Consider the following 27,136-nt stretch of genomic DNA (forward strand, 5'->3'; position numbering starts at 1 on the left):
ATGCAGATGACCGGTGGCCTGAAGGTGACGGGGCCACAAAGGCAATGATGACTGCAGAGCCACAGGCCCTGAGGAGACATGTTCACAGAATTGTGGTCACACAGGCACTCAGAAACAGGCTGAGGGCATGGCCTGTGGCTGCCAGAAAAAGTTATCACAAAGGCCATGGCCGGAAGCAACACACATGTATTCTGGAGGTCAGAAGTCCAGAACCAGTTTCACTGGGCTGAGGTCCAGCTGTTGGCTCGGCCACACTCCCTCGGAGGCCCTGGGGAGCCCCCGCAGGGCCTTTCCCAGCTGCAGTCTAGCTTCAGCACTGTGTTCTTCATGGCCCACTCTCCTCAGAGCCCACAGTCTGGCACTGTGCTTCAGTGTCACACTGTCTTCTGAGCCACACTCCCTCTGCTCGGACTCTTCTCATCTCAAGATCCTGGATTTAAACACACCCGCGAAGTCCCTTTTGGCACATGAGGCACATTCACAGGGGTCAAGGATGCAGAGCTGATGTCTCGGGGGACCATCACCCAGCTGAGCACAGATGCACCCAGGCAAACATTAACGTGGCCACACAGGCAGACACTGTCAGTGGGACACACAGGCATGTGGTCACACGTGCTCCCTCGTCAGTCACACACACTCATCCCGGCAAGCCTCATCCCCCTCAAGCCAGGTCTGGGAAGACAAAGAACGCTTCCCTGTACCATCATCTCCTGGCCCCCATGTGACAGCCTTCCTCTCCGTACAACGCCATGCCAGCCTCTCCTTTGTCCTCAGTCTCCCTCTACCTAAGATGCCCTTCCTTGACCCTGCCTTCAGGGTTTAACCTATCTTGAGGCTTTAAGGCTTAAGACCTAGTTCTGAGCCAGCCACCTCCATGCAGCCCACCCTGCTCTGCAGTCACCTGCTCACTACACTTCGCCACCACACCCCATGGGTCCTCAGAGAACGTTAACCGAATAAAGGAAAGCAGAAAATCAAAGGTCACCAAGCACAGTTCTTAAAGGGCTATCGTGCACCTGTGCCGTAGTGCCTGAGTTGAGGAGCTTTGGGACAGTGCTGGCTGAGCTATAGCACTTGGGCCTGGGGCATGGATGGGGCTGGACAACCCCTAGGATTCGGCTCTAGTCAGTGAGCAGAACGGTCACCTGTCTGATCCCCACCTCTGCCTCGGAATTGTAGACCTAAGAGCCTGTCCCCATGGCACAGCCAGACGCTTCCTGCTCCAGGTGAGTGCTAGGTCTCAGAGTGGTCACTTGGGAACTGGCTCATTTCGGCCCTCTGGGGCTACTGCCCAGCCCTGCTAAGTCCTGGGGCTTCAGTTTCCCCCAGGCTCCCCTTTCCAGGGAGCCCATCCCCACAAACCACATCCGTGGGGTCTATTCCCACCAGGAGCTCAGACTCAGCCCCCGTGCAAGGCCCCCAGGTGGGGGTTCAAGAACACAGCCTGGGCCAGGGGGTGATTCTGGCTCCCTGCTGAGTCCAGCTCTGCTCCAGACTCTCAGGGGAGAGAAGGCAGGGAGAGGAGGAAAGCGGAGGGCACAGGCCCTCGTAGGTAGACACCTCATCCTGGGCGTCTGACCTGGCCGGCCAGGTAGAAAGGAACACACGGGGCAGGCAGGCGTCCCAGGGCGCTTGGGTCAGCGACGACCAGGGCTGCCCTGGAGTGCCCGGCCTCATCGCCAGGCAGCGACGCGCTCGGAGGAAAAGCCCAGGACCCCCGTCTGGGGAGGGGACGACTCCCCTCCCTGCAGAGCGTCGTTCCGGAGCCACCAGGGGACAACCGGGAGCGCCTGAGCCCCTGCCCGTGGTCGGCGCCCCGACGCCGGGTAGGGGGCGGCGAAGCGAGAGCGGGGTCTGCGGACGCGACAAACGTGCTGACCCCGCTCACCTGCCCGTCGGCCCGCAGCGTGGAGTCCCGAGCCGCCGCGTCCCGCGAGCTGCTGCTGGCGGCGCTCGAGGACCTGAGCGCGGAGCAGATGAAGCGCTTCCGCCACAAGCTGCGGGACGCGCCGCTGGGGGGCCGCAGCATCCCGTGGGGGCGGCTGGAGCGCGCAGACGCCGTGGACCTCGCGGAGCAGCTGACCCAATTCTACGGGCCGGAGCCCGCGCTGGACGTCGCCCGAAAGACCCTGAAGAAGGCGGACGTACGCGATGTGGCGGCGCGGCTCAAGGAGCAGCGGCTGCAGCGTGAGCGCGGGGTCGGGGTCGCCCAGGTCCTGCCCCTCGGTTCCTCCGCGGCGTCCGGGCAGTGAGGCCCAGGGCTCCGATCCCGGGCCTCCGGGGGGTGCCCCGGACCTCCTACTGCGCCGTCCCCGCCACCGCGGCGCGGCCTCACGGCGGGTCTCCCTTTCAGGGCTCGGCCCCAGCTGCGCGGCGCTGCTCTCCGTGGCCGGTAGGTCTCTCTCCGTGGGCGGCGCAGGCCGGGAGCGCGCATGCTCTCCGCGCCAGTCGTGGGTTCCCGCGGCTGGTCCCGGGGCGGAGCCGGCGTGGCAGGCCGGCGCGGGGCGGGGAGACAGCCTGCGCGGGTGGGGGGCGCCGTGGGCGGGGAGCGCCGTGGGCGGGGGGCGCCGTGGGCGGGGGGCGCCGTGGGCGGGGGGCGCCGTGGGCGGGGAGGGCCGTGGGCGGGGAGACTGAGCCTGCGCGGGCGGGGGGCGCCGTGGGCGGGGGGCGCCGTGGGCGGGGAGACAGCCTGCGCGGGTGGGGGGCGCCGTGGGCGGGGGGCGCCGTGGGCGGGGAGACAGCCTGCGCGGGTGGGGGGCGCCGTGGGCGGGGGGCGCCGTGGGCGGGGGGCGCCGTGGGCGGGGGGCGCCGTGGGCGGGGGGCGCCGTGGGCGGGGAGACAGCCTGCGCGGGTGGGGGGCGCCGTGGGCGGGGAGCGCCGTGGGCGGGGAGACAGCCTGCGCGGGTGGGGGGCGCCGTGGGCGGGGGGCGCCGTGGGCGGGGGGCGCCGTGGGCGGGGGGCGCCGTGGGCGCCCCGGCGCTGACGGGCCGCCGCGCCCTCGTGCCCCCCCGCAGAGTACAAGAAGAGGTACCAGGAGCACGTGCTGCAGCAGTACGCGAAGGTGAAGGAGAGGAACGCCCGCTCCGTGAAGATGAACAAGCGCTTCACCAAGCTGCTCATCGCGCCCGAGGGCGCCGCGCTGAGGGGCGAGGCCCCGGGGCGCGAGGAGGAGCCGCAGCCGGAGCGCGCTCGGCGCTCGGACACCCACACCTTCAACAGCCTGTTCCGCCGCGATGACGAGGGCCAGCGGCCGCTGACCGTGGTGCTGCGGGGCCCGGCGGGCATCGGCAAGACCATGGCGGCCAAGAAGATCATGTACGACTGGGCGTCGGGCAAGCTGTACCACGGCCAGGTGGACTTCGCCTTCTTCGTGCCTTGCCGAGAGCTGCTGGAGCGGCCGGGCCCCTGGAGCCTGGCCGACCTGGTCCTGGACCAGTGCCCGGACCGCGGCGCGCCGGTGCGGCGGATGCTGGCGCAGGCGGAGCGCTTGCTCTTCATCCTGGACGGCGCGGACGAGCTGCCGGCGCCGGGGCCCGCCGGGCAGACGCCCTGCGCCGACCCCTTCGAGGCCGCGGGCGGCGCGCGGGTGCTGGGCGGCCTGCTGAGCAAGACGCTGCTGCCCGGGGCGCGCCTGCTGGTGACCACGCGCGCCGCCGCCCCCGGCCGGCTGCCGGGCCAGCAGTCGTCGCCGCAGAGCGCCGCGGTGCGCGGCTTCTCCGACAAGGACAAGAAGAAGTACTTCTACAAGTTCTTCCCGGACGCCAGGACGGCGGAGCGCGCCTACCGCTTCGTGAAGGACAACGAGACGCTGTTCGCGCTGTGCTTCGTGCCCTTCGTGTGCTGGATCGTGTGCACCGTGCTGCACCAGCAGCTGGAGCGCGGCCTGGACCTGTCGCGCGCCTCCAAGACCACCACGGCCGTGTACCTGCTTTTCGCCGCCAGCGTCCTGAGCGCGGCGCCCCGGAGGCAGGGCGAGCTGCGCAGGCTGTGCCGGCTGGCCCGCGAAGGCGTGCTCGGGCGCCGGGCGCAGTTCGCCGAGAGGGACCTGGAGCGACTGCAGCTTCTGGGCTCCCAAGTCCAGACGCCATTCCTCCAAAAGGTGGAGCTGCCGGGCGTGCTGGCGCCCGAGGTCGCCTACCACTTCATCGACCACAGCTTCCAGGAATTCTTCGCTGCTCTGTCCTACCTGCTGGAGGACGAGGGGCCGTGCGCGGCGCCGGCCGCGGGCGCGAGGGAGCTTCTGCAGGGGGACGCCGAGCTGCGCGGGCACCTCGTGCTCACCAGGCGGTTCCTCTTCGGCCTGCTCAGCGCCGAGCGCATGCGCGACATCGAGGGCTGCTTCGGCTGCGCGGTCTCCGAGCGCGTGAAGCAGGACGTCCTGAAGTGGGTGCAGGACCAGGGCCAGGGGCAGCCTAGGGTGGCGCCAGAGGGGGCCGAGGAGACGCAGAAGTGCGCAGAGCCCGAGGAGGAGGAGGAGGAGGGGGGCGAGGAGTGGAACCAGCTGCTGGAGCTGCTGTACTGCCTGTACGAGACGCAGGAGGACGCCTTCGTGCGCCAAGCCCTGCGCGGCCTCCCGGAGCTGGCGCTGGAGCGCTTGCGCTTCAGCCGCATGGACATGGCGGCCCTGAGCTACTGCGTGCGGTGCTGCCCGGAGGGACAGGCGCTGCGGCTGGTCAGCTGCGGATTGGCCACGGCGCAGGAGAAGAAGAAGAAAAGGAGCCTGATGAAGCGACTGCAGGGCAGCCTGAGCGGCAGCGCGTGAGTCCTGGGGCCGCCCTCAGTGGGGCACCGGGGGTCTGTGTGGCCATCTGCGCATGGGGACCTGCTCCCCAGGCCAGAGGCAGGACTTCAGGGCTGCTGTGGTCCATCCCCTTGCGAGGCAGCCTCCCACTGCCCACCTCCTTCCCCAGGCTGTCCCCACCATGCCCCCTAAATGCCCTCCACCACTCCCCATGTCCCCCCACATCCTCCACGCACATCCCAGGCTAACCCCATAGCATGGCCATGAAGCTGTGGACCAGCAGGGCCCCCCATGCTTTCTCACAAGTTCTGGAAGACATCATGCCCCCTGTGCCCCGAGCCTTTGCACCTGCTGTTCCCTCCGCCCAGATCCTCAAAGACTCCCCCAGCGGGCCTGGGACCCTTTGGCCCCAGAAGTACCCCAGGGACCACTGAACACCATAACATCTGTCAATGCCTGTCGCATCGGCCAGATTCCCAGCTGCTCCAGGACAAGGCTTGTGTCGCGCTTCTGTGCACTGACCTACAAGCCAGCACCAACACAGCTGCTCAGCACCTGTCGAGGGAATGAATGTCAGGGTGTTGACATGGCAGATGCAAGGACAGACCCACATGAGGCGGGCGGTTGGCGAGCCCTCACTGGGCCCACAGGCGCTGTCAGCGGGGCAGTCCCTGTAGGTCTGGGGTGACGGGGGCAGCACGGGGTGAGTGAGAGTGAGGGCAGAGGCAGCTTGGACTCCTGAGGACCATAGGAAGGGGTCCTTTGTAGGAGGGAGGGGCTGGGAGGGGTTGGGGGGGCTTCACCTTCCTCTCTCTCCTAGCAGTTCTCAAGCCACCATGACAAAACCCCAGGCCTCCCCACTGCGTCCACTCTGCGAGGCCATGAGCGACCCGCGCTGCGGTCTGAACAGCCTGACGTGAGTGACCATGCCCCCAGCCCCTCCCCTGGAAGGGACGCAGAGAGGGATGCCCTGGGCAGGGCAGAGGTGTGGCCCTGTCTGGGGGGTGCCGAGGCGACCGGCCGAGGGCCTGTGGCCTCTGGTGTCCCATGCTGGGTGGACAGGCTCTGCCTACAAAGTGGCAGAAGAGGAGATGGGGGAAGAGTCTCCATCACCGGCTTAGGAGCTAGTTCAGGAGGGGTTTAGCCCTGGTTTCAGTGGAAAGCGGGGTGCCTCCCTCTGGGGGAGGGATGACGATCAGACGTAGTTCCCTTCCCAAGAAAGGCTGCTCAGTGCTGTGGGAAACTGCCCGGCTGTCCATCGGGACACTGGGAGGGCTGCCGCCTCTGTGCCCACAGGCAGGTCAGTGTCTGAGCTCCAGACCCCCCTCCTGTGCAGTGGGGCCAGTAGACTCTGCCTCGGAGGGTTGGTGTGAGGGTGAATGAGGACACAGGTGCAACATCTAGTATGGAATAACTTTCCTGCGACTGCCAGCAATCACCAACTCAGCAGAAAATCAGAGCAGCCATAGGACCTGGTACTGATAGCCATGGTGTAAGTTTCAGCCATGTCAGCATCACACGGTACCTGCTTGGCCTGGGGTTTTTTCCAGCAACCAGGAAGTAAGCACACGGAGCTGAAGAGGTGACCAGCAGGAGTGGTCCCTCGGTCCTACCACTAAAGCGATCCTCACCAGTGCTCATAGCAGCGTTACTTAGGGTGGCAGACAAGTAGGAGTGACACGACCACCGGAGTGCTAGGAACCGGACGACTGAGTGACTTGTGGCCCAGCTCAGCTTGACGGGCCATTCTGCGCAGTTACACGGGTAGAGGGAGGTGTGCATGGTCTTGTTATAAAGCTCGTAGAGAAGTGGGGTGCACATGTGGTCATGGCCCCCAGGGAGCGGGCAGTTTGCACAGTTGGGGTAAAACGAGGTGGCCAAGGTGCTGCAGACAGACCCATGTGCTTCTTGACCACAGGTTGTCCCACTGCAAACTGTCTGACTCTGTCTGCCTCGACCTCTCTGAGGCCCTCAGGGCAGCCCCCAGCCTGACTGAGCTGTGCCTGCTCCAAAATGGGCTCAGCAAGGAGGGCCTGCGTGTGCTGAGCGAGGGCCTGGCCTGGCCCCAGTGCAGGGTGCAGAAGCTCAGGTGAGGCCCTGTTGCCAGGAGAGTGGGCAGGGGAGGGAGGTGGGTCACAGCAGCTCCTGAGGTCACCCCTCTCCCAGGATGGAGCAGCCCGGCCTCCAGGAAGCCCTCCAGTACCTGGTGGGCGTGCTCCGGCAGAGCCCCACATTGACCACGCTGGATCTCAGTGGCTGCCAGCTGTCGGGACCCATGGTGACCTACCTGTGCGCAGTCCTGCAGCACCCAGGATGCCACCTGCAGACCCTCAGGTGGAGGCAGGGGCTGGAAGGGTGCTGAAGTGTGGGTTGGGGTGGGTACCTGTGGGCTTCCCCTCCCAGAACCTCCAGAGTGACCCAGTCCTGGAGACGCGCCCTCCAAAGCCCTGGCCCTGCCCTTGGCTCCGACCACTCTGCAGACCAGATGTCTGTCTGTTGTATGGCGCCTATGGCCACAGTCTGGGTCAATGATGCCACCAGCCTTCTACTCCCCCAAAGGCTTGGCCCCCAGCTCCTGCCCCCTTTCCCGAGCCTCTGACAACGTCCCTGACTAGCCACCTTCTGTCACTGTGTACCTTTGGCACAGCCCAGGCCAACAGCCCCATCAGTGCCCCCACTGCTCCCCGGTCACTGCCTCCCCCAGCCCTGGACTCCTGCCCACACCAACCACCCTCTGTCCTGTGTATGTGGTTGTAGTCTGACCTCCGTGGAGCTGAGCGAGCAGTCACTGGAGGAACTGCGGGCTGTGAGGACAGCAAAGCCAGGTCTGGTCATTACACACCCAGCGCTGGACGGCCACCCTGAGCCTCCCAATGAATTCTGCAGTGCCCTCTGAGGCTCTGAAGGCCAGGGCAGCCGGGAGGTCTCTAGGCAGCCCTGCGGGGTAGGCCTCCCAGTTCCAAGGGCGGAGGCCCCTGAGGGGCCCTGGACAGACAGGGCTCCTGACCTGGTCCTGGACAGGCCCTCTTTACACCATGTGTCGCCCACACCCAGAAACAACTCCTCCCCTGGCTTCCACTGCTGCTCCCTCCTGCCCTGGGACCATCCAGCCAGCCTCTTGCACACCCCTCCCCCCCAGCAACAGTAATCATGTGGGGAGCTCCTGGTAACTGAGCACCAACCATGTACTGGGCACACAGTGACACCTTCACTGATCCCATCTCCATCTGCACTCTGGGGCCCCACAGCCCCATAATTCTCCTCCTGGCCCCAGAGAGGATCAAGCAGGGGCTGACCCTTGACCAGAGGTAGGCCGGTCACTGTCCTTCCCCAGTAATTTGGGGCTTGGCATCCTGAGGAAGCCGTCCCTGAGGCTGTGGTGTCCAAGCTCAGAGGTGTCCCCTTGCTAAGGTCTTTGGGAGCAGCAGTGGAGGCCAGGGAAGGAGTTGTCCACCAGGGGAGGGTGGAGGTGGCAGCAGTGACGGCATGGGTGGTGGGCAGCCTGCATGTGCTGATAATAAATTCTCCTTTGCTTTGGTTTCTGTTGGTTTCTGTTGCCCTGGACCAGGCGTCCTAACCATTTTTCCTTTAGTCCCTAACCCACCTGTATGGAGTGGGGCTGTCATCTCCATTTCATAGATGAGGAAAGTGAGGCTCCAGGGAGCAGCTAACAGCAGGAAGCTCTGAGGTGGGGCTTGGCCAGCAGTGGACAGCCCTCAAGTCCTCAAGTCTCTGCTCAGCAGAGCTGGGTCTCGGCCAGCTCCTGAGACCCCAGTCCAGGTGGAGGGAAGCCTGGCGGTCAGCCCTTCACTTCCAGTGTGTTGCGTCCAGCACGAGACGAGGGTTGTGGGGAGCGAGGTAGGCGGCGCAGGGTTAAGAAAAGACAGTAGCCATGAATAGAGTGCAAGCCGGCAGCCTCAAGGTCTGGGCTGTGCCGCCTGCCTAATCGGGCCTGCGCATTAGCTTTTATTAGTTAGGGAAGCAAAGGAGATAAAGCTTGTCAATCTCAAGATCTGTGAATTCCATACATCAGAAGAGGAAACCAATTCAAGCCAATCACCCTTGCCTGCAGGCAGCTGGACAGTCTCAAGTTCCCCAAGGGACAAAACCTATATGCATGTGAATAGATGGAGAGCACATCATTGAATCATTGCCCTTGCAAGTTTTGGGAAGGAATGGAGCCACAGGGGCTGAGGCTTTCCTTAGACTGAGGAAGGTGGGGGGCTGTGCCCACCTCTATGAAGCCCGTGGGTTCTCCTGTTGGTCCCCACTCGGCTCCGCCTGTCTTAGGTTGCTTTCCACGTGGAAAGTCGTACCTGTCATTGGCTGACCAGCCGTCTTTCTGGGACCAAACAGGGAGACATAAAGTGCAAGAAAAGGTTTAGCAAAGTCCCTGAAAGGATCCGTCTTACAGACTCTCCTTTCCTTGGGGGCAAATACAAGGAAACCAACGGTAAGGCTGCTGTGTGGCGATACCAGTGAAATGCCCTTCCAGTCCAGTGTGTGTGCCACAAAACAGACATCCCTGCCCTCCTGGAGCTGGCATTCTACGCAAGAAGACAGACAACAGATGGCGCAGGCGGGCAGGAGAGATGAGCCAAGGGTTTCCTGGGGAAACCTAAGTGAGGATGGGTCCAAGGACGTCTGGAAGAAAAGTGTTCCAGGTCCTGGAAAAGCAGCTGCCAAGGCCCTGGAGGGGAGAGTCGGTCAGTTTGGACTGCGGTAACAAAATACCATGGACGGCAACTTACCAACTACAGGAACTTATTCCTCCCAGTTCTGGAGGCAGGAAGTCCAAGGTCAAGGTGCCGGCACATTGCGCCTGCTGAGAGGGCCCTCCTCCTGGCTGCAGGTGGCTGTCCTCTCGCTGTTTCATCACATGGTGGGCAGCGTGCTTGCTCTCCAGCCTCTTGTAAGGGCACTGACCCCATTCCTGATGGGCCTGGGCCTCTCGCCTTGGAAGGCCCCCCCTTCAAATACCATCACACTGGGGATTAGATTTCAATGGGTGGGTTTGGGGGACAGAACCATTCAGCCCACAATAGGGAGCTCGCTGTCTCGGGATGGATGTCACAGGAGCAGCAAGGAAGACAGACTGAGGGCAGTGGAGTGGGGAGGGGCTAGGGCGGGGTAGGGATAGTGGGCGTGTCCTCCGGGTGAGGCGCGCACCGAGGCAGGCTCCTGAGCAGAGGCGTGGTCTGACTTAAGCACTCTGTGCTGCAGGGCAGAGCAGAAGCAGGGAGCTGGGTCTGCGTTACTCAAGAGGTTGCAGTGGGGACGGTGAGAGCTGGCAGGCCCCGGAAGGTGGGACCAACAGGACTCGCGGATGGATGTGGGTGTGGGGACACAGGTGACCTGAGCATCTGGACCAGTGGAGTTGCCATCACCTATGCTGGGGGAGGCCGCAGGAAGAGCACGTTTAAGGGCGCGTGTTGGATCTGAGCGTCTCTGGCTAGGCCGAGTGGTCAGACACTGGCGTCACGTAGGTCAGCCCAGGGCGTGAGAGACGAGGACAAAACAGGCCCAGGGCGGAGAGGGAGAGTCCAGATGGGCAGTGGGGACATGGAGGCTGAGCAGAAGGGGCTGGGGAGAGCCAGAAGCGGGGGGGGCGGAGCAAAGGGAAGGCCTCCTCTCCCGGAGGAGGACGGCCAGCGTCAGCTGTCACCTCTCCTAAGAGGCGACAGGAAGCAGAGACCGCAAGCCAAAGGCCCCTGCCCCTCTCAGATCCACCCTGGGAGACGTCTTTGAGGTCAGAGTTGGCGCTGTGAACCTCACGCAGGTCCCCGCGAATCCCACCCGCACCAGCCACTCCAGGGCCGCAGACGGACCGCACAGCCTCCCGAGGGCGGGGGTGGCAGGGGCTGCAGCCAGAGCCGCCCGCGCGGCCCCGAGCCGGAGCGGCCCCGCCCCGCGGCCGGAACCCCCGGGGCGGGGCCCGCCGTCTCGCCCGCTGCGGGCCGTCGGGGGCGGGCACCGCGGGCCTTCGGCCTACGAGCCGGCCGCTGGCTGCCTGTCCGTCCGCCTGCGCTTGCAGCGCCGACCGGGCCGGAGCCGAGGGACGCCGCGCGGCTGCGGTGAGTCCCAGAGACGGGGTCCCCCCTCCCCGCCCGCCTCCTGCCAGGGCTCCGGCGTCTGCCCCGCCCGCCTCCGGCCTCTCAGCTCCACCGCCCCCCCCCACCCGGAACCCCGCTCCTCGCACCCCACCCGCCCCAGCGCGGCCACGGGGCGGAGAAATGCCCCCAGCCTGAGGCCTCCTCTCTTCCCACCAGCAGGTTGGGGTTCGTGGGGGTGCGGCTTGAAGAGAGCGGGAAGGGTTAGGGCTGAGGTCCTCAGCTGGGAGTTTGGGGACTCAGCTGAGTCCCTGGAGGTCCATATTAGGGGGGTGAGCATCTCTGAGGGTAAAGGGCGTTTCCGTGGCGGCTGGAAAGTGGGGGCTCTGGGAAACCAGGACTGCCCAGGTGAGCCCACACTTCTCCCATCATCAGTTGGGGGCGTCAGCCAAGTTCCCAGGTGGGGCTTTGAGGTTAACAGAGTCAGACGACCGCGGGAAGTGTGGGGGAGGGTGCCCTGACCCCAGCCATTTTCCAGGCCACTCAGTTGAGCAACACTTTCCATGGCGGATGCCAATGAGGACCCCACCATATTCACTGCCCACTCTCTGCCCAGTGACCCCCGGCTCTGGGCCACCATGACCAACGCATACTTGGGCACACGTGTGTATTGTGATACACTGCATGTAAGCGGTGTATACAACGGTGCCGGGGGGGACACGCATCGGGCCGTTCTGCCCAGTCCCCTCAACATCCAGCTGGAGGCCCCTGCAGGAACAGGAGAGCAGCTGACCAAGACCTTTACCCTGGACACAAACACAGGTAGCCACTGTCTGTCCTGCCCCTCCCCCCAAGCCATTGTCCCTCCGACTCAGAATGCCCCACTCACAGAAAAGGAGGTCCCAGAAGGCAGGTGTCCAGGGTTGGCAGGAGCTTGGGGTCCCCTGTACAGCTGTAGCTTCCTGGACAGGGCACTGGGGCTCAGAGGGTGGGTCCACCTCACTCCCAACCCAGAAAAGCCAGCAGCTTCGTAACTGTTCTGGGCGGCCCTGAGTGGAACGTACAGGTGAGGTGCCCTCTCCCCAGGTTCCTTCCTGCACACCCTGGAGGACTCCAGCTTCCGGGCGGCCCAGTGCATCTATGCCCACCGCACGCTGCCTCATGTCCTGGCTGTCAGTGTGTCCCTCAGCCGCCTGGCTGCGGGGGGCGGGCCCATCACGGTGTTGCTGCGGGCAGCCTTCTCCCCAGAAAGCCCAGATTTGGACCTGCACCTGGGGCCTGACTTCCAGGGAGCCCGGTGAGGAGAGGATGGGGGCCAGCCGGGTGGCCTAGGAGGGAGCCTGTCGCTGAGGCAGGCCGTGCTCTTACAGGTACCTGTACGGCCACACGCTCACCCCTGAGCAGCCTGGGGGGGCACAGCAGGAGTTGCACATGCTGTGGACACCAGTGCCCCCAGCCTTGACCCTTGGCGAAGGTGAGGAGGACAGGACCTGGGAATTCCTGGCCGTGGTGGGCGGCAGCCAGGCTGAGGCCCAGGCCTGCCTCGCCGAGGCCCTGCGGCTGCAGGCCGAGGGCACTCTGTACACTGCCCATGCCCAGGCCTGGGCCCAACTCTGGGCAGGTTGTGGCCTGGACGTGGTGGGGCCCCTGGCTCTGCGCCAGGCTCTGCGTGGTGCCCTCTACTACCTGCTCAGCGCCCTGCCCCAGCCCAGGATCCCAGGGTACATCTGCCACGGCCTCAGCCCTGGGGGCCTCTCCAACGGGAGTCGTGAAGAATGCTACTGGGGCCATGTTTTCTGGGATCAGGTGTGTACCATCCAGCCCAACATGCATCTGCCACAGGTTGGGAAGCACAGGCGTGGGGACTGTAGATGGGGAAGCATAGGGGCCATGGTAAAAGGGAAGGCTTCCTGGAGGAGGTTGCGTCTCAGCCAAAGGATGGGTAGGAGTTCGATGGAAAAGTGATTCAGGCAAGGGAACCAGAAAGTACAAAAGGGCCAGAGCTAGGAGGGTGCATGGTACCTGTCCAAGGCTGGGGGGAGGCGCTCACCAAGGCAGGAAGAGCAGTTGTAGAGGGGGCTGCAGGAGCCCTGGAGTGTTTTTAATTGGGGAGTGACACAGACAGATGTGTGTTCTGGAAGGACCCTTGTCTGTGGAGGAGGGTGAGGCCTCGGACAAGAGTGGGAGCCAGGAGAAGCGGGGACTTGGTGATTGCTGGGCCGGGAGAGGTCCAGGAAAGCTGGTGCTGTGGCCCATTTTACAGGTTGGGCTCAAGGAGGCTGACTCACCACTCTAGGTCAGGCTGCCCACACCTAGGTTCTGGCCTGAGCCCCTGGCCAGATCCAGATGCCTGCTGGGGAGGTGAAGGACTGGGCCTGGGACCAGACCCAAGGAGGGTCTGAGCTGGAGATGGGGATGTGTGGTGGACAGGCGGGCAGGGCCCAGGACAGCCAGGTGGGCAGCAAGGATCCGTGCTGGCTGTGAGGCCCTGCCAGGGTGCGAGGACGGCAGGTGGGGAGATGGGCGTGAGAGTGCCCAGCCAGGCACCTTCCCTGGTTCGCAGGATCTCTGGATGTTCCCGAATGTCCTGATGTTTCACCCAGAGGCCGCCAGGGCTCTCCTAGAGTACCGCATCCGGACTCTGGCTGGGGCCCTGGACAATGCCCGGAACCTGGGCTACCAGGTAAGGGGGTCCTGAGCAGGGTCCCTTGAAGGGCTTGATGTCCCCAGACTCCTACTAGGCCTACACCTCTCCCCCTAAGCCCCTCTGTGGTGCTGGGGCGTCCTGGACTCTTAACAGGCTCCGCAGCCACAGATGGGAACAATAGCCTGGATGGGACCCAGCTGGAGTCCCCTCACTGCCCTGTGCCAGGGCAGCACACAATGGAGTGGGCAGAGGCTCCCTCGCCCATGCTGGGGACACACGGTGGCACTCAGAGCCAGCAGGCCCCCAAAAGGGAGCCCGAGGGGTTCATGCACCACCCCTGCCCTCTGGCTGAAGGCTAAGAGTATGGGAAGTGTGTGGGCTCCCACACACCAGAACAGAATCAGTTCTGCTCCATCCCCCAACCCTCAGGGAGCCAAGTTTGCCTGGGAGAGCGCCGGTTCCGGCCTGGAGGTCTGCCCTGAGGACATTTATGGGACCCAGGAGATCCACATCAATGGGGCCGTGGTGCTGGCCTTCCAGCTGTACTACCACAGCACCCAGGTGAGATGTCACTGTGCCCACCAGGTGTGTCCGCGCTGGTATGGCCACAGCCCCCACACGGCAGGGACTTCCTGTCTGGAGCCGGATGGTTCTGTGAAGCACCTTGGAGCAATCACTTCTGGGCACATGGAAGGGTGGGCATTGGCAAGAAATGTGGAGAGCAGTGGGAACTAGACTCGGGTGCTATGGCTTCTGTCCTACTCTTTCCTGTTCCCCCAGGACCTGCAGCTCTTCCAAGAGGCTGGTGGCTGGGATGTGGTCCATGCCGTGGCTGAGTTTTGGTGTAGTCGTGTAGAGTGGAGCCCTGGAGAGGAGAAGTACCACCTGAGGGGTGAGGGCATGGGGAGGAGTGGATAGTCATGGGGAAGGGGGTTGACTATGGGGGAGGGGGGTGGTCATTGGAGGAGCGGGGATGGTCTTAGGGGAGGGGAGAAGTGAACTGTCATTGGGGGAGGGCAGGTGGTCACGAGTTGTGGGGAAAGGTGAATGCTCCTCAGTTTGTCGTGTGATTTCTGTCGCCCAATGTTGTCAGCCCCACGCTGGCTGCCGGGATAGGGGCAGGTCCCTGAGACCCTGCACTGAGCACCGTCTTGCCCTATGTGCCCAGGAGTCATGCCCCCCGACGAATACCATTCAGGGGTCAACAACTCCGTGTACACCAATGTCCTGGTCCAGAACAGGTCAGATCTGAGACCCCACCCCACCCTGCAGCGAGCCAGTCAGCAGCACTGAGGCTGCAGCCCCCACCACCCCCTCTGCCCGTAGCCTGCGCTTTGCAGTTGCCCTGGCCCAGGACCTGGGTCATCCTGTCCCCGAGCAGTGGCTGGTGGTGGCTGATAAGATCAAGGTGCCCTTCGACCTGGAGCACAACTTCCACCCTGAGTTTGATGGCTATGAGCCTGGTGAGTGGACTCAGAGCCCCTTCGAGGACCGCTCTCCCCTCCCTCAGAACCCTGTGTCCACCCTGGACATCCCCGTCCCGGCATGGAATCCCCCCGTCTTCCCGCATCAGCAGCACCTGCCCCCCTTCCCCTCGCAGGAGAGGAGGTGAAGCAGGCGGATGTTGTGCTCCTGGGGTACCCTGTCCCCTTCTCCCTGAGTCCTCATGTTCGCAGGAAGAACCTGGAGATTTACGAGGCTGTGACATCCCCTCAGGGCCCCGCCATGACCTGGGTGAGGAGACTGGGATGTGGGGGTGTGGTCCTCAGGGCCTCGGGTCCTCCCTCCACACGCAGTGGACCTCACCCCAGCGTGTCCTCTGACTTCTGACCCTAGAGCATGTTTGCTGTGGGCTGGATGGAGCTGAAGGACCCCAGGCGAGCGTGGGGCCTCCTGGAAAAGAGCTTTGCCAACATCACTGAGCCCTTCAAGGCCAGCCTCGCCCCAGCCTCAGCCCACACCCTGACCATGCCTGCCTCCCGCTTGGGCCCCTGGGTGGCGGGAGTGGGAGCTCAGCTTGGAGGGTTACAGCGGGGTCACAGCTGTGGCAATTCTTACTTGACCTTGGGCCCTTCTGGGAACAGGGGCAGTGGCCTCAGGAGGGCCTGTGTCCTGGGGGTCCCAGTACTGACTGCCTTACCCCTGCAGGTATGGACGGAGAATGCCGACAGGTCTGGTGCCGTGAACTTCCTGACAGGCATGGGGGGCTTCCTACAGGCCGTGCTCTTCGGGTTTACAGGATTCAGGTGAGTGCGGTGGGGGGCAGCAGAGGGCATCACCTGCCCCTCCTGCCCTCCTTACAGAACTTCCCCCTCCCCCCAGGATCACCAGAGCTGGTGTGCCCTTTGACCCCATGTGTCCAGCAGGGGTCTCTGGCGTGTGCATCTCTGGCATCTCCTACCAGGGGAACACGCTTGATTTCTCCTTCTGTGAAGACTCCGTGACGATCGAAATCAGGGACCGTGCTGGTCCCTGGGCCCCCCCACTGGAGGTCGAGCTGTGGCCATCACAAGCTCGACTCCCTCTTCCCCCAGGTAGGTAGCTCCCCTAGACCCACCCAGCTTTCTAGGGCCTGTGACCCCCAGGGTGTCCCCTCTTCTTGCAGGACACAAAGTCTCCTTTCCTCGCTCAGCTGGCCGGATACAAAGGTCACTCCCACAGGAAGCAGAGGCAGCAAGTTGTTCTCCAAGAACTTCCTGTTGACGCCACTGGACAGCTGCCCTTGAACCCATAGGACACCCTGTGGGCCACCCTTGGGCCCTGCAGCCCCACTGAGCGCCTCACCAGCACGGCTGGCTTCAGAGATGGCCCAGGCCTGCCCCTCAGGCACTTGCTGTCACCTGGCAGCCAGGCTCATGGGTTCCAGGCAAGGTCTGGGTTCTTTGGCCTGAAGTTCAAGGTTGAGAGCCTTTCCTGCATAGAGCCCCACGGCGTCCCACACCTGCCATATCTGTGCCTGTCATCCCCAGAATGCAGCAGGGAGGGTTGGGGAGTAGCAGACAGCTCAGCCTGGGTGTGGAAGGTGCCTGGGGGCGGGGGGGGGACAATGACCGGGGACGACTCGGCCAGAACTGCTCAGCACTCAGTTGCCGCCTCACCACAGGAGAACTCTACGTCCTGATACTGAGGGTCAGTCAAGGGTGCGTCCAGTTTCTCTTGGGTTGTCGCGGAGACTTGGTGAGCATCTCAGTTCTTGGTCCCTCTGGCCTCTGGGACACTTCTGTCAGGTTGGACAGCCCCATCACATGCCTCTCCTCAGCCAGAGTGGGGTGCCACAGAAGACTATCTTCTCTCTGATTGGCCATAAGGCCCAGGGCTAGGTGTGCATGGGCTCAAGGCCACAGCCCTGGGCCCACCTGCCCTCCACGGGCTGCCCTTGGCTGGAGGCTCTACCCAGCTCTCCTCCTGGGGTCTCAGCCCCTCCATTAACACGTCAAACTTGGGTCCTTGGGTTTCCTGTGAATGAGGGGAGATGGCACTTGCTGCCAAAATCTTGGTGGGGGCTGTGTCTGCTGCACCATCTGCCTGAGGAATTAAAGTAGGTGCTGTGAGGAGCTGACGTGAGTGCTGGGCCTTAGGGAGCACACCTGAGGCCAGGAACTGCTCACCGGAGCGAGTCGGTGGGTCCCAATGTCAGCAATTCTTGCACCCCCATGGACTCTGGCAAACTGTTGTCCTTTGTTCTCGGTGGACAGTTAGACCCAGTTCTCTGCAAACCAGCCACCAGGCAGACGAAGCCTCATGAGGGAGAAGGGCGAGTGCGGGGAGGCGTCGGGGATCCCAGGTCCCTGCATGGTTGCTGCAGAGTGTAGCCTCCAGGAAGCGTGGCCAGGTGCAGCCCCACATACGTCCGTGTCCATGCTGGCTCCCTGAGGACGGCTCAGGTGCCCGTAGGCTCCTCTGCTAGCCGTGCAGCAAAGGCCCAGGCAAGTCCGCTAAAACAGACCACGCAGCAGGGGACTGTCCCAGTGTAACTTACCTGGATAGCCCTGGAGCCAGGTGGGGTTGTAGGTGGCCCTGTGCCCACAGGACAGGTAGCCTGGTATTGGCAGCACATGCAGAGTATGTGTGTGTGTGTGGCCACCTGTGCACATAGTAGGGTGACCTTCTGGGGACTGGCAGGGCGCGTGTGCTGGCATGGCTGGTTAGGGACCCATGGTAACCAATTGCCCGAGCTTGACGGGATCCCTCAGCCTGCCCAGGAGACAGCGTGGGGCAGGCAGAGCTGCTGGTGACCTTCCCCCCCACCTGGCTTGTCTGCACACTGCCCTCCCCACGTGGCCCAGCTGGCTGCACAGTCGTCACTTGGCCGGCAGACCATCATCCCGTGCTTGGGGACATGTACCCAGCCACACAGGCTGACGCCGCCCCAGCCTGTATATCTGGCATGGGTTGGTCTCTTCTTGGGCCAAACCTGGAGCACAGAGTTGGCACGTTGTCACCATCCTGGTCCAAGCACTGGCACACTCCTTGTCCTTGGTCCAATGTAGGACCAGGTGCAGCATGGGCCAGCACACACCTCTGCCTCCAGGGGTTGTCTCATAGCGCTGCTCAGTGTGGGGCTGGGGTGCTGTTGGCTGTGTGTGTGGGGGGAGTCCTTTGAGGGTTCTAAGTATAGCAGTTAAACAGAGATCTCCACCCCCAGACCAGGCAGAGTGTGCAGGCAAAGGGGGCTCCCTGGGGAAGGAAGGGACCTAGGGTGGGGTGCTCAAAACCCTGAGCCGCCCTGCGGTTAAGGCCCCTGCAATTAGCCTGCCCTGTCATTGGCCGGCCACAGCAAGGCCCAGGGGACCTCACTCCCAGCCACACAGGGTGTATGCATGTGTTTAGCAACCCCTGTCTTTGCCAAACTGCTGGTTCTGGGGCATCCAAAGAGGTGAAATAACACAAGGATGAGCGTCAGGCACCAGGGAGGCTCAGAAAACGTCCTCACCTCTGCACAGCCATGTGGGTGGGTGGAGTGTCGGGTACGTCCACGTGTGTGTGATGTATGTGGGTACAGAGGATGGCATGACTGAGCCTGAGTCTGGGCCCAGCCCTACTGTCCCACCACAGATTTCTCAGTTGGGATGCAGGGGTCATGAGGATCAACAGCATAACCCAGAGAAAGTCAGCGCTTGCCTGACGACAGACAGGACCATGCAGGACGAGGGCGAGACCTCAGGCCAGGGACGACCACCCACCTTGCACGCAGACTTGGAGAGGGGCACACGTGGAATGGGACACCACACACATTCTGGAAGGCAGGCCGCTAAACCACAGTGTGCGCGGCAGGGATCAAAGCCTGAGTTCCCAAACTTGACTCTGAAATACTCAGGCACCTCCACCCAGCGCCTGGGGACAGTAGGAATGTGGCCAAGGGGAACAGAACGCCACCGTTGATGCTGTGGTCAGTCGGGGATTTGGCTGCGGATGTCCCCTCAGGAAGGCACCCTCCCCACCCAGCCAGGAATAAGGTCCAGGAGGCACCTTCTGGAACCAGGCACTTTTAATTGTGGAACCTAAGCAGAGCCTGGTAAGTGGAGAGGAAGGGGACCAGGGACCATCAAAGTTAGGATGAGGCCCCTGGGGTCCAAAATGGGGATCCTTGGGGTCAGCATTAGGTACCCAGGCTGGGGGTGGGCATCAGGCCCTAAGGCAGAGCTGGGGTTCAGGGAGGTTGGTGGCAACGCCCCAGGCCTTGGTGTCCTGAGGTCGGGGCTCTGGGTCAGGGCAGGGACAGGGCACAGCCTGTCAATCATAGTCCGAGTCATCGAACTTGGTACTGAAGAAGGCAGCAGAGTCCCTGGCCAGCCGGGACAGGTGGAGGGCACCGGTCACCACCAGCGCCAGCAGCAGCAAAGGTGGCACCAGCGCCCACATGGTGGCCAGGATGTTGTAGCATTTGGCCTTGGAGCCTAAGCGCCGTGCCTCCTCCAGGTCTCCAGCCACCTTCTGGTCTCGGGCCTGCAGACAGTGGCAGGGTGGGGTCTCCACATGCACTTGGGGGTCTGGGGGTCCTGTCTTCCCACCCGAGGCAGCCACTAGGGCCAGAACCCAAAATCTGGATGGAGGGATGTGGCCTGAGGGGACATCGTCCTGGGCTCTACCCATTCCCTTCACTGCCCCCAACTGGACACGGGTTTGGGGTGTTGTCATACGGTGTGGCTGGAAGGGGCCCCTGCCTCCTCCCACTCCAGCTATGGACCCAGTAGCCATTCCAGGCCTCCAAGGACCCTTGGTAGGTCGGAGGACGGCTGGGGTGCTGAGACACCCAGCACAGAAGCTGAAGCCAGCGGGCCTTTGTTCAGAGGAACCCCAGCCTGTTAAAACCCCTTTTGATGGAAGACACCCCCTTGGGATCGTTCCGTGGACTCTGCCCTTCGGGGGAGAAGCGCCCCCCAGCCCAGGTGCACAGCTCCCCAGCCCGGCCCGGCGCCCCCGGCCAAGCAGCCCCCCGGGGGCACCCGCCGCCCACCTTGATGGAGTAGGCCAGCGCCAGGAAGCCCAGGCAGCACAGGTTCAGGTACAGGGTGCTGAACACCGACCAGATCAGGTGGTCTCGAGGCGGGGGTCTCGGCGCCCCCAGCGTGAGGGCCGTGTGGGCGACACCGTCGGCCGCGCGGGGCGTCGGGGGCCGGGGGTCCTCGCGGGGGTACGCGGTGTCCATGGGTTCCAGCGCCGTCGCCTCCTCGCTGCTTCCCGTTCCGAGGTGGGCGCCGGGGCCGCTTATACCCGCCGGCCCGGAGCGGCCCGCTAAATATAACGACAAATTACAGCCCGAGCCCAGCGGGCCCCGCCCGCCCTCAGCCCTCACCGCGGGGCCCTGCGAGGTTGCGGGGCGGAGGGCTGCAGCCCCGCCCCCCAGAACCGCCACCAGACCATCCCGTTGGCCAGAGCCCCCTCCCTCCCTCCGACCCGCCCCAGGGAACCCACCGTGCAAAGCTGCTAGGAGGGGGCAGGCCGATGGGAGCATACCGCCCTCCAGAGCCCAGTCTGCACACCCTGTTCCCTGACACCCCCATCAAAAGCTGCTGGCGGGGGTGGGCAGTGGCTGCAGTACCGCTTACCAGAGCCCCCTCCCCTGGGCCGGGACTCGGTGGTGGTGCCGCCTCAGGGCCCTGCTGGATGCAGTGGTGCCTCAGTTTACAGGATGGGCTGGGCCCCAGGCTTTAACTGGGCCCCTCTCAGGACCAGGACTGCTGAACCCACAGCCCCTCCAGCCCAAGGACCCAAAGCCCAGGCCCTGCCCATGTCACCTGGCCACCAGGGCCAGGCTTTGGGAGTACAGAAGTCCCTGCTGCCAGCTAGTGGGAGGGGACAGGCCACAGCAGGGTGGGAAAGGACAGGCAACACATAGGGAAAGAGGGAAAGCCAAAGGTGTGTCATGCTGGGGGTCATGGAGGGGAGGCCCCCAGGACCAGCTGTAAGGGGAGCTCTGCTGTCAGGGCTACAGGAGCTCTGCAGGGTCCCATGTGGGGCCTGCCCGCCACCCTCGCAGTCAGGCAGCTTACTCCTGCCCTCCCCAGCCCCCAGATGTCTGGGGAGGCTCTGTCCTGGTCTCCTCTCCCTCTGGAGGGCCCAGCAGCCTCAATGGCCAATGACCCCCCCTTTGCGTGGAAGGGCCCCAGACTCTCAACAACCAAGGGCCCACAGTCCTCCCCTGTCCCCCATCTTAGTCAATCAGGGCTGTTATGACAAAAGAGCACGGACTGGGGGACTCGGAAACAACAGATATTTATTTCTCGCAGTTCTGGAGGCTGGAACTCCAAGATGAGAACAGCAGCGTGAAGTGGTTCTAGTGAAATGCTCTTCTTGGTTGTAGACGGCTGGCCAGCTTTCACTGTGTCCTACGTGGGGGACAGGCAAGGGGCTCTCTGGTGTCTCTTTCACAAGGGCACACCCCATCATGGGGGCTCCACCCTCATGGCCTCAACTCCCAAAGCTCCCACCTCCTGAAACCATCACATTGGGCATTAGGATTTCAACAAAGGATTCTAGGGACACAAATGTTCAGTTCAGTGCATCTCCTTGGCCTGTGGCCCCAGCACAGACAATAGTGGCTCCAGCCATCCAGTGGCTCAGGCTGAGAGCAGGTGAGTCTTCACTTAACCTACAGTGGTTCCTGACTTCATTTTAGCTGAACAGCTAAATGAAGGTAGCTGCATTTAATTTTGGCTTTTTCAAATTGGCTCAAAAGAAAAATTAAAATTAACATGGGAAATCATGCCTCTGAGGCCTCCGAGCTCATGACAGCCAGCCTCCCTTTCATCTCTGGCCAGCTTTATGTACAACGCACATGGAGCTTCAACTTGCAAGTATCTGCAGAAATGGGAGCTTTAACTAAAAGTGATATCAGCTTAAAATACCCAGAACAGCGCTCTTTTGGTACCTCTAAATTAATTTTGTGCATGTGCTCAATTGGAAAAAGCAGGTGTGAGATCAAACTGGATGAATGGAACAGTACTATCACTGGAACATAGAAGCTTCTAAAGGGAGCTCCAATGCACTTTCTTCTCATAGGGAAGTTAATAAGAACATTTTAGAGACAGTCTCTGAACTAAGGGAGGCTTCCGAAACTGCTCAATGCCAGAATCCCGCTTCCCCCCCGTTTTCCAACCGCCCCACTCCTTTCTGAGCTCCCTTTTCCAGACTGTCGCTACCTTTTTCCTCCTCCCATTCTCTCCTGTCCAACACCAGCCCCTATTGACTTAGGGGAAACTAGGAATAGAAAGCCAGACCAGGATTGGCTGGATGAATGAGAAATTCTGGCAGCTCCCTTTAGAGAAAAGCCAATCTCAGGACAAGGGAAGCCAGCAATAATTTACTCTCCTAAGACTGTAGCAGAATTAAGGACTCTAACTAAAGACTTCCCTGATCCTCTCCAAAACCCTGTTGAGTTCACAAAGGAATTTTATTTGATTGTTAGAATATACAACCCTGGCTATTCTGACCTGTTCCAATTAATTCATCTATTGGTTTCTGAGAGCACAACAGCAGAATGGCTAAGTAAGTTCTGCTGGAAAATTCCTAGAGGGGATTTTTTAAAACAGAGAAACAGACCAGCAAAAATGCAGGGAATTTAATTAGTCTATTGGCTTCACCAAGCTATCCCTGAGATTTTCCCCCAGAAACCAGACTGAACAAAAATCCAGGGAAGACGAATGGCTCGGTTGGAGCGCGAGCTCTTAACAATAAGTTGCCGGTTCGATTCCCACATGGGCAGGTGAATTGCACCCTTTATAACTAGATTGAAAACACGGCTTGAGCTTGGAGCTGAGCCACTAGTGGGAGGCCAGTTGGCTCAGTGGTTAAAACGCAATGTTCAAAACACCAAGGTCGCCGGTTTGAGTCCCACATGGGTCAGTGAGCTGTGCGCTCCACAACTAGACTGAAAAAACAACAACTTGACATCCTGGAAAAACGCACTGTTCGCCAATATTCCCCAATACTTAAAATTAAAAAATCCACCACTGTAGATTAATAGCTAATGAAACCATTCTTTCTTTGAACATTAAAAACAAAAATCTTCCAAACAATTTTCAGGTTTGTCTCCAGATAGTTTTCAGCAGCATCAAAATGAGCCAATGCTCAATTTGGCATTTCTGGAAGAATTAGACGAGGAGCTTGTAACTGATTAAACAACATGAATTAAACTGGCTGACCACACATGCTGATAAGCTAATTACTCTGGCTGATCAATTGTTTTAAATTATTCAAAAGGAACAAAAGGATAAAGCTACTAAAATTATGAATGCACAGCTCCAGCAATGAATTCAGACCTCCCCAAAGGGAAACTACTAAGGCCCTGGGAGATACAGGGGCTACTTTGTTCTAAACCCTACTAAGTCACCTCTCCCTCGGAGTAAAGCTTCTGTACAGATGGTAGGGACAGCTGCTCAACCAATGTCTGTTTTTAAACCAAAACCTGTTCACAGAGAAACATATATTTTTGCTCATCAAATTTGACCCAGTTCACCTAATCCGGTGAGACTTTCTTAAAATCCGTGAGACCCACATACGCTTTTCTCAGAGGGTGAAATGTATTTAGAACTAAATGAATCAGACGCTGAACCAATGGAGAAAATCATGATTTTAAAGGAACCTCCACAAGAGGAAACTAATCTTGAGACTGAACCTTTGCTGCAGGATGTTCTGTGGAGCTCTGGGCCCTTTCCAGTCAGCCACTCCTATCAAAATAGCTATCGACAATACTTTGTGTCATGCAGGGTCTCTGGTCCCCCTCTCGGTGGGTGGACACAGAGTATGGTGAGGCCGAAAAGGAACACCAACAGAGCCATGGATAGAGGGTTCATACCACTATATTCTCTCTGGCAGCTGGGTTGGAGACACAGACAGCAGGGTCCATACGATCCGCAATCTGCCAGCTCCACTTGCTAACCCCACTTGCTAGCCACAATCCGCGCTTGCCAGTGTAGCCATGACAGTTATATTAGTGGCTAATGGCTAACTTATTACAGCTGATGGCCATCTGATAACCAAGCCAGCACCTTTCCACGTGAGGCCGAGAGCCTGGAAACTGCTCTCTGGGACTCTGTCTCTCCACTTTGCCTCAACCTAATATTCACCAATATTTTAAGACCTGACACATTAGCTGGAATTAAGCCCATTATACAAGATTACTTTAAAAAGGAGCTTATAATTCCATGTTCGAGGCCCTGTAATTCTCCTATCCTTCCAGTAAAGAAGCCAAATGGAAAAGGATGGAGATTTGCACAGGATCTCAGAGGTGTACATAAAATAGTCATTCTCAGACATCCCCCATGGTTGCAAACTCACACACCCTGCTATCAGCCATTCCTGTGGACTGCCAGTATTTTTCAGTGATGGATTTATGTAGTGCCTTTTTCAGTGTTCCTGTAGAAAAGGACAGTCAATATCTCTTTGCCTTCACCTGGGAAGGTCACCAGTTTACTTTGAATGTGATGCCCCCAGGGTATACAAAGAGTCCCATCTATTTCTCTCAAGATACTAAAAGCTGATTTGAATGATGTTGATTTTCCCAGAGATTCCACTCTAATCCAATATGTGGATGGTTTACTTTTATGCTCTAGGACAGAGGTGTCCAAACTTTTTTCCACGTTTTTCACCAAGGGCCATATGCGGTAAAAGACACAAACAGCCGGGCCACTCACTCGAGGTGAAGTACGTATTGCCTCACCTGGTTTATTTAAGTAAACTAGATATATTTTTGGAATTTGCTGCGGGCCAATAAAAAATGGATCGCGGGCCGCAGTTGGCCCGCGGGCCACAGTTTGAACACCCCGGCTCTAGGACATGAGCAGACTCCCAAAAGGGTAAAGTTTACCTATTACAACAGTTAGCTCTAAAAGGACATGAGGTCGCAAAGGACAAACTTCAATTCTGTTTGCCCAAGTAAAATACCTTGGCCATCTCATGTCTAAAGATGGGCTAATAATTAACCCTGAAAGACTCAGAGGAATAATATCCTTTCCCTTCCAAGAACTAGGAAGCAATTTAGAGGATTTGTAGGGTTAACTGGACACTGTCACAACTGGGGTCCAAAGTTTTCATTAATGGCCCAGCCTCTGTATGTCTTACTAGAATCAGATTGACCTGATCTAATCAAAGGGAACTTAGAAGGAAAAGCTGAAGAAGCTCTAAAGGAAACGTTATCGAGAGCTCCCGCTCTGGGACACCCTACTTATCCTTTTCATACATGAAAACGAAGGAAATGCTTTGGAAGTTCTAACTCAGAAACATGGAGCCCATCGTAGACCTACAGGATATTACAGTCAGCAGTTGGACTCAGTAGCCAAAGGGCCCCCTCCCTGCATGACCACCATCTCTGCTACAGCCATGTTGTGCAAACCAACAGAAGAGATAGTCGTGGGTGCTCCTTTAACCATTTATGTTCCTCATTCTGTTAAATATTTGCTGAACTCTCACCATACTCAGCATTACTCAGTCAGCTGACTGGCTTCTTATGAAGTACTCCTGCTTTCCTCCCCTAATATCATGTTAGCTCAACGTAACTGTCTTAACACAGCAGCTTTACTGTGCTCTTTCCAGAATGAAGACGCCCATGACTGCGTTTTACTCACTGACCACGTTCTTGTTTACAGGAAACACCTGTTGCAGATGCTGACATTGGTTTGCAGATGGATCTTACCTTGAAGACAAATGTAGAAATTATCGAGCTGGATATGCAGTAATCTCCATGGTGGACATAATTAAAAGTTCTTACTTACCTAAAATAAGATCTGCCCAGCAAGCCGAGTTAATTGCTCGGACTCGAGCTTGTCAATCGGCCAAAGATCAAATAGTCAATATTCAGAGAGTCGTTATGCCTTTGGGGCAGCTCACAACTGTGGAAGCGGCGAGGCTTTCTGACTTCTCAGGGCAGCCCATAAAGAATGGGAAACAGGTTGCGGAGTTATTAGGTGCTATACAGCAAACGAAACAATTGGCAATTATCAAAATTCCAGAATATTCTAAAGCTACCACCATGGAAGCAAAAGGAAATCATTCAGCTGCTGCTGCTGCTGCTAGACAGGAAGCACTAAGCAATCAAATTGTCCAGACCCGAGAATATTCTTTGCTCCCTGCTAAATCAATAAAAGACACTCTTTTACAGTTCCCAAAGACAGCTACAGAAGCAGAAAAGAAGACGTGGCAACAAAAGGGGGACCTTTAACCAAAACAGCTGTGGCTTAGACCCCATGGGAAACCAGTCTCACCTGCAGGGGCTCAGCTGCCTCTGCTTCAGCACGTGCATGAGCTTACACATTGGGCCAAGATGATTTCATGGAGTGTTCCTAGGAACCTTCTCCCACTCTGGCCCATAAAGTGTAGAGCAGAGGTGCTGGCTGCCCCAAATATAACCCTGGACAACCACTCCATGTGTCTCAGAGGCATTTCACTCCCTTCAGATCCATTTGAGGTATGCTAATTGGATTTTATCCAAATGCCTCCATCTCAAAGATATGAATGTGTGTTAGTGATGATTTGTATGTCCTGTCATTGGGTTTGCATGCAGTTTGCATGTAGTTTGTATGTGGTTTTCATGTAATTTATAAGTGACTTGCATGTTTTGCATGTGATTTCATATAGTCTGCATATAGTGTGTAGGTGGTTTACATGACGTTTGCATGTGGTTTGCATGACATCTGCATGTGTTTCACATGTGGTTGCAAGTCTGTTCCTTCCAGGCTGCATGTAGTTTACATGTGATTTGCATGTGGTTTGCATGTAATTTTGCAACTGCCAGTTCTTTTCCCTGCTGGTGGGAAGAGGGACCTGGGGGCAGGGCAGACATGGAGTGGGGACCCCTGTATCTCCCTGAATGACCCCATCACTCCCACACTGTCCTCCTCTGCTCCCACAGCTTAAGTATCAGTGCAGCCACCCTGTCCCTCCCGCTAGGACTGAGAGAGCCTCCAGACAGGGACTGGGCAGGCCTACCTCTGCCCTCCACTCCCCCAACTTCCAGGGAGGAACGTGATGACCACCAGATCACAGGTCTGTGTACATATCCCCTCTGTCTTTGGGCGTCTGCAGCCTCCTTCTGATGTGTGTGGACGTGAATTGGCTTGTAGCCTCCTTCCTCAACATGTCTTTAAATGTTCTGGTGAGATCTCAGCTATAATAGTCTCGTAGATTATTGCCCTCCTCAACTGTGGGTCCCCCAAGTCCCCTTCTCAACTCCCTCTGCAAGCTCCACGTGCTCCCTGGACT

The 27,136-nt window shown here is 59.6% G+C and overlaps 3 protein-coding genes across 11 annotated transcripts; 2 read left to right on the top strand and 1 right to left on the bottom strand.

Moving 5' to 3' along the window:
• Nucleotides 1-8,281, top strand: NLRP6 (NLR family pyrin domain containing 6; the record flags this gene model as incomplete). Its single annotated transcript, XM_081064286.1, has 8 exons — nt 1-24; nt 1,752-2,187; nt 2,354-2,392; nt 3,015-4,758; nt 5,565-5,657; nt 6,660-6,830; nt 6,908-7,075; nt 7,499-8,281. 8 exons carry the CDS (start codon nt 1-3, stop codon nt 7,635-7,637), a joined length of 2,814 nt encoding a protein of 937 aa, XP_080920412.1. The 3' UTR covers nt 7,638-8,281.
• A 2,397-nt stretch (nt 8,282-10,678) lies between these two features.
• PGGHG (protein-glucosylgalactosylhydroxylysine glucosidase) lies at nt 10,679-17,096 on the top strand. 9 transcript variants are annotated; one of them, XR_013994141.1, is made up of 15 exons: nt 10,679-10,815; nt 11,330-11,613; nt 11,878-12,088; nt 12,162-12,597; nt 13,355-13,474; nt 13,868-13,999; nt 14,219-14,330; nt 14,607-14,679; nt 14,765-14,901; nt 15,039-15,172; nt 15,275-15,370; nt 15,587-15,684; nt 15,761-15,972; nt 16,044-16,304; nt 16,542-17,096. XR_013994141.1 is itself a non-coding variant. In XM_081061974.1 (15 exons), the coding sequence occupies exons 2-15, from the start codon at nt 11,355-11,357 to the stop codon at nt 16,139-16,141; spliced, it is 1,971 nt and encodes a 656-aa protein (XP_080918100.1). In that variant the 5' UTR covers nt 10,679-10,815; nt 11,330-11,354; the 3' UTR covers nt 16,142-17,096. The 9 variants fall into 9 exon arrangements, 5 of the variants coding, with proteins under 5 accessions (XP_080918100.1, XP_080918097.1, XP_080918099.1 ...); XM_081061974.1 differs by having other exon boundaries at nt 12,162-12,265; nt 12,413-12,597; nt 16,044-17,096; XR_013994142.1 differs by having other exon boundaries at nt 15,805-15,972; nt 16,044-17,096.
• Nucleotides 17,097-19,138: 2,042 nt separating this feature from the next.
• On the bottom strand, nt 19,139-20,156 carry IFITM5 (interferon induced transmembrane protein 5). Its single transcript, XM_081063330.1, has 2 exons — nt 19,896-20,156; nt 19,139-19,384 (listed from the first exon to the last, which is right to left on the bottom strand). The coding sequence occupies exons 1-2, from the start codon at nt 20,085-20,087 to the stop codon at nt 19,172-19,174; spliced, it is 405 nt and encodes a 134-aa protein (XP_080919456.1). The 5' UTR covers nt 20,088-20,156; the 3' UTR covers nt 19,139-19,171.
• Between the last annotated feature and the right edge of the window lie 6,980 nt (nt 20,157-27,136).

This window comes from Rhinolophus hipposideros (genome assembly GCF_964194185.1).
Source record: "Rhinolophus hipposideros genome assembly, chromosome: 10".
NCBI lineage: Eukaryota > Metazoa > Chordata > Mammalia > Chiroptera > Rhinolophidae > Rhinolophus > Rhinolophus hipposideros.

What these genes read in the sequence shown, in the direction of transcription:
- PGGHG (XM_081061971.1), top strand. Translation starts at nt 11,355, where the DNA reads ATGGCGGATGCCAATGAGGACCCCACCATATTCACTGCCCACTCTCTG. An exon ending in ACATCACTGAGCCCTTCAAG is followed by an intron (nt 15,371 to 15,586) that starts GCCAGCCTCGCC and finishes TTACCCCTGCAG; the next exon opens with GTATGGACGGAGAATGCCGA. An exon ending in TCGACTCCCTCTTCCCCCAG is followed by an intron (nt 15,973 to 16,043) that starts GTAGGTAGCTCC and finishes CTCTTCTTGCAG; the next exon opens with GACACAAAGTCTCCTTTCCT.
- IFITM5 (XM_081063330.1), bottom strand. Translation starts at nt 20,087, where the DNA reads ATGGACACCGCGTACCCCCGCGAGGACCCCCGGCCCCCGACGCCCCGC. An exon ending in CGCTGGCCTACTCCATCAAG is followed by an intron (nt 19,385 to 19,895) that starts GTGGGCGGCGGG and finishes CACTGTCTGCAG; the next exon opens with GCCCGAGACCAGAAGGTGGC.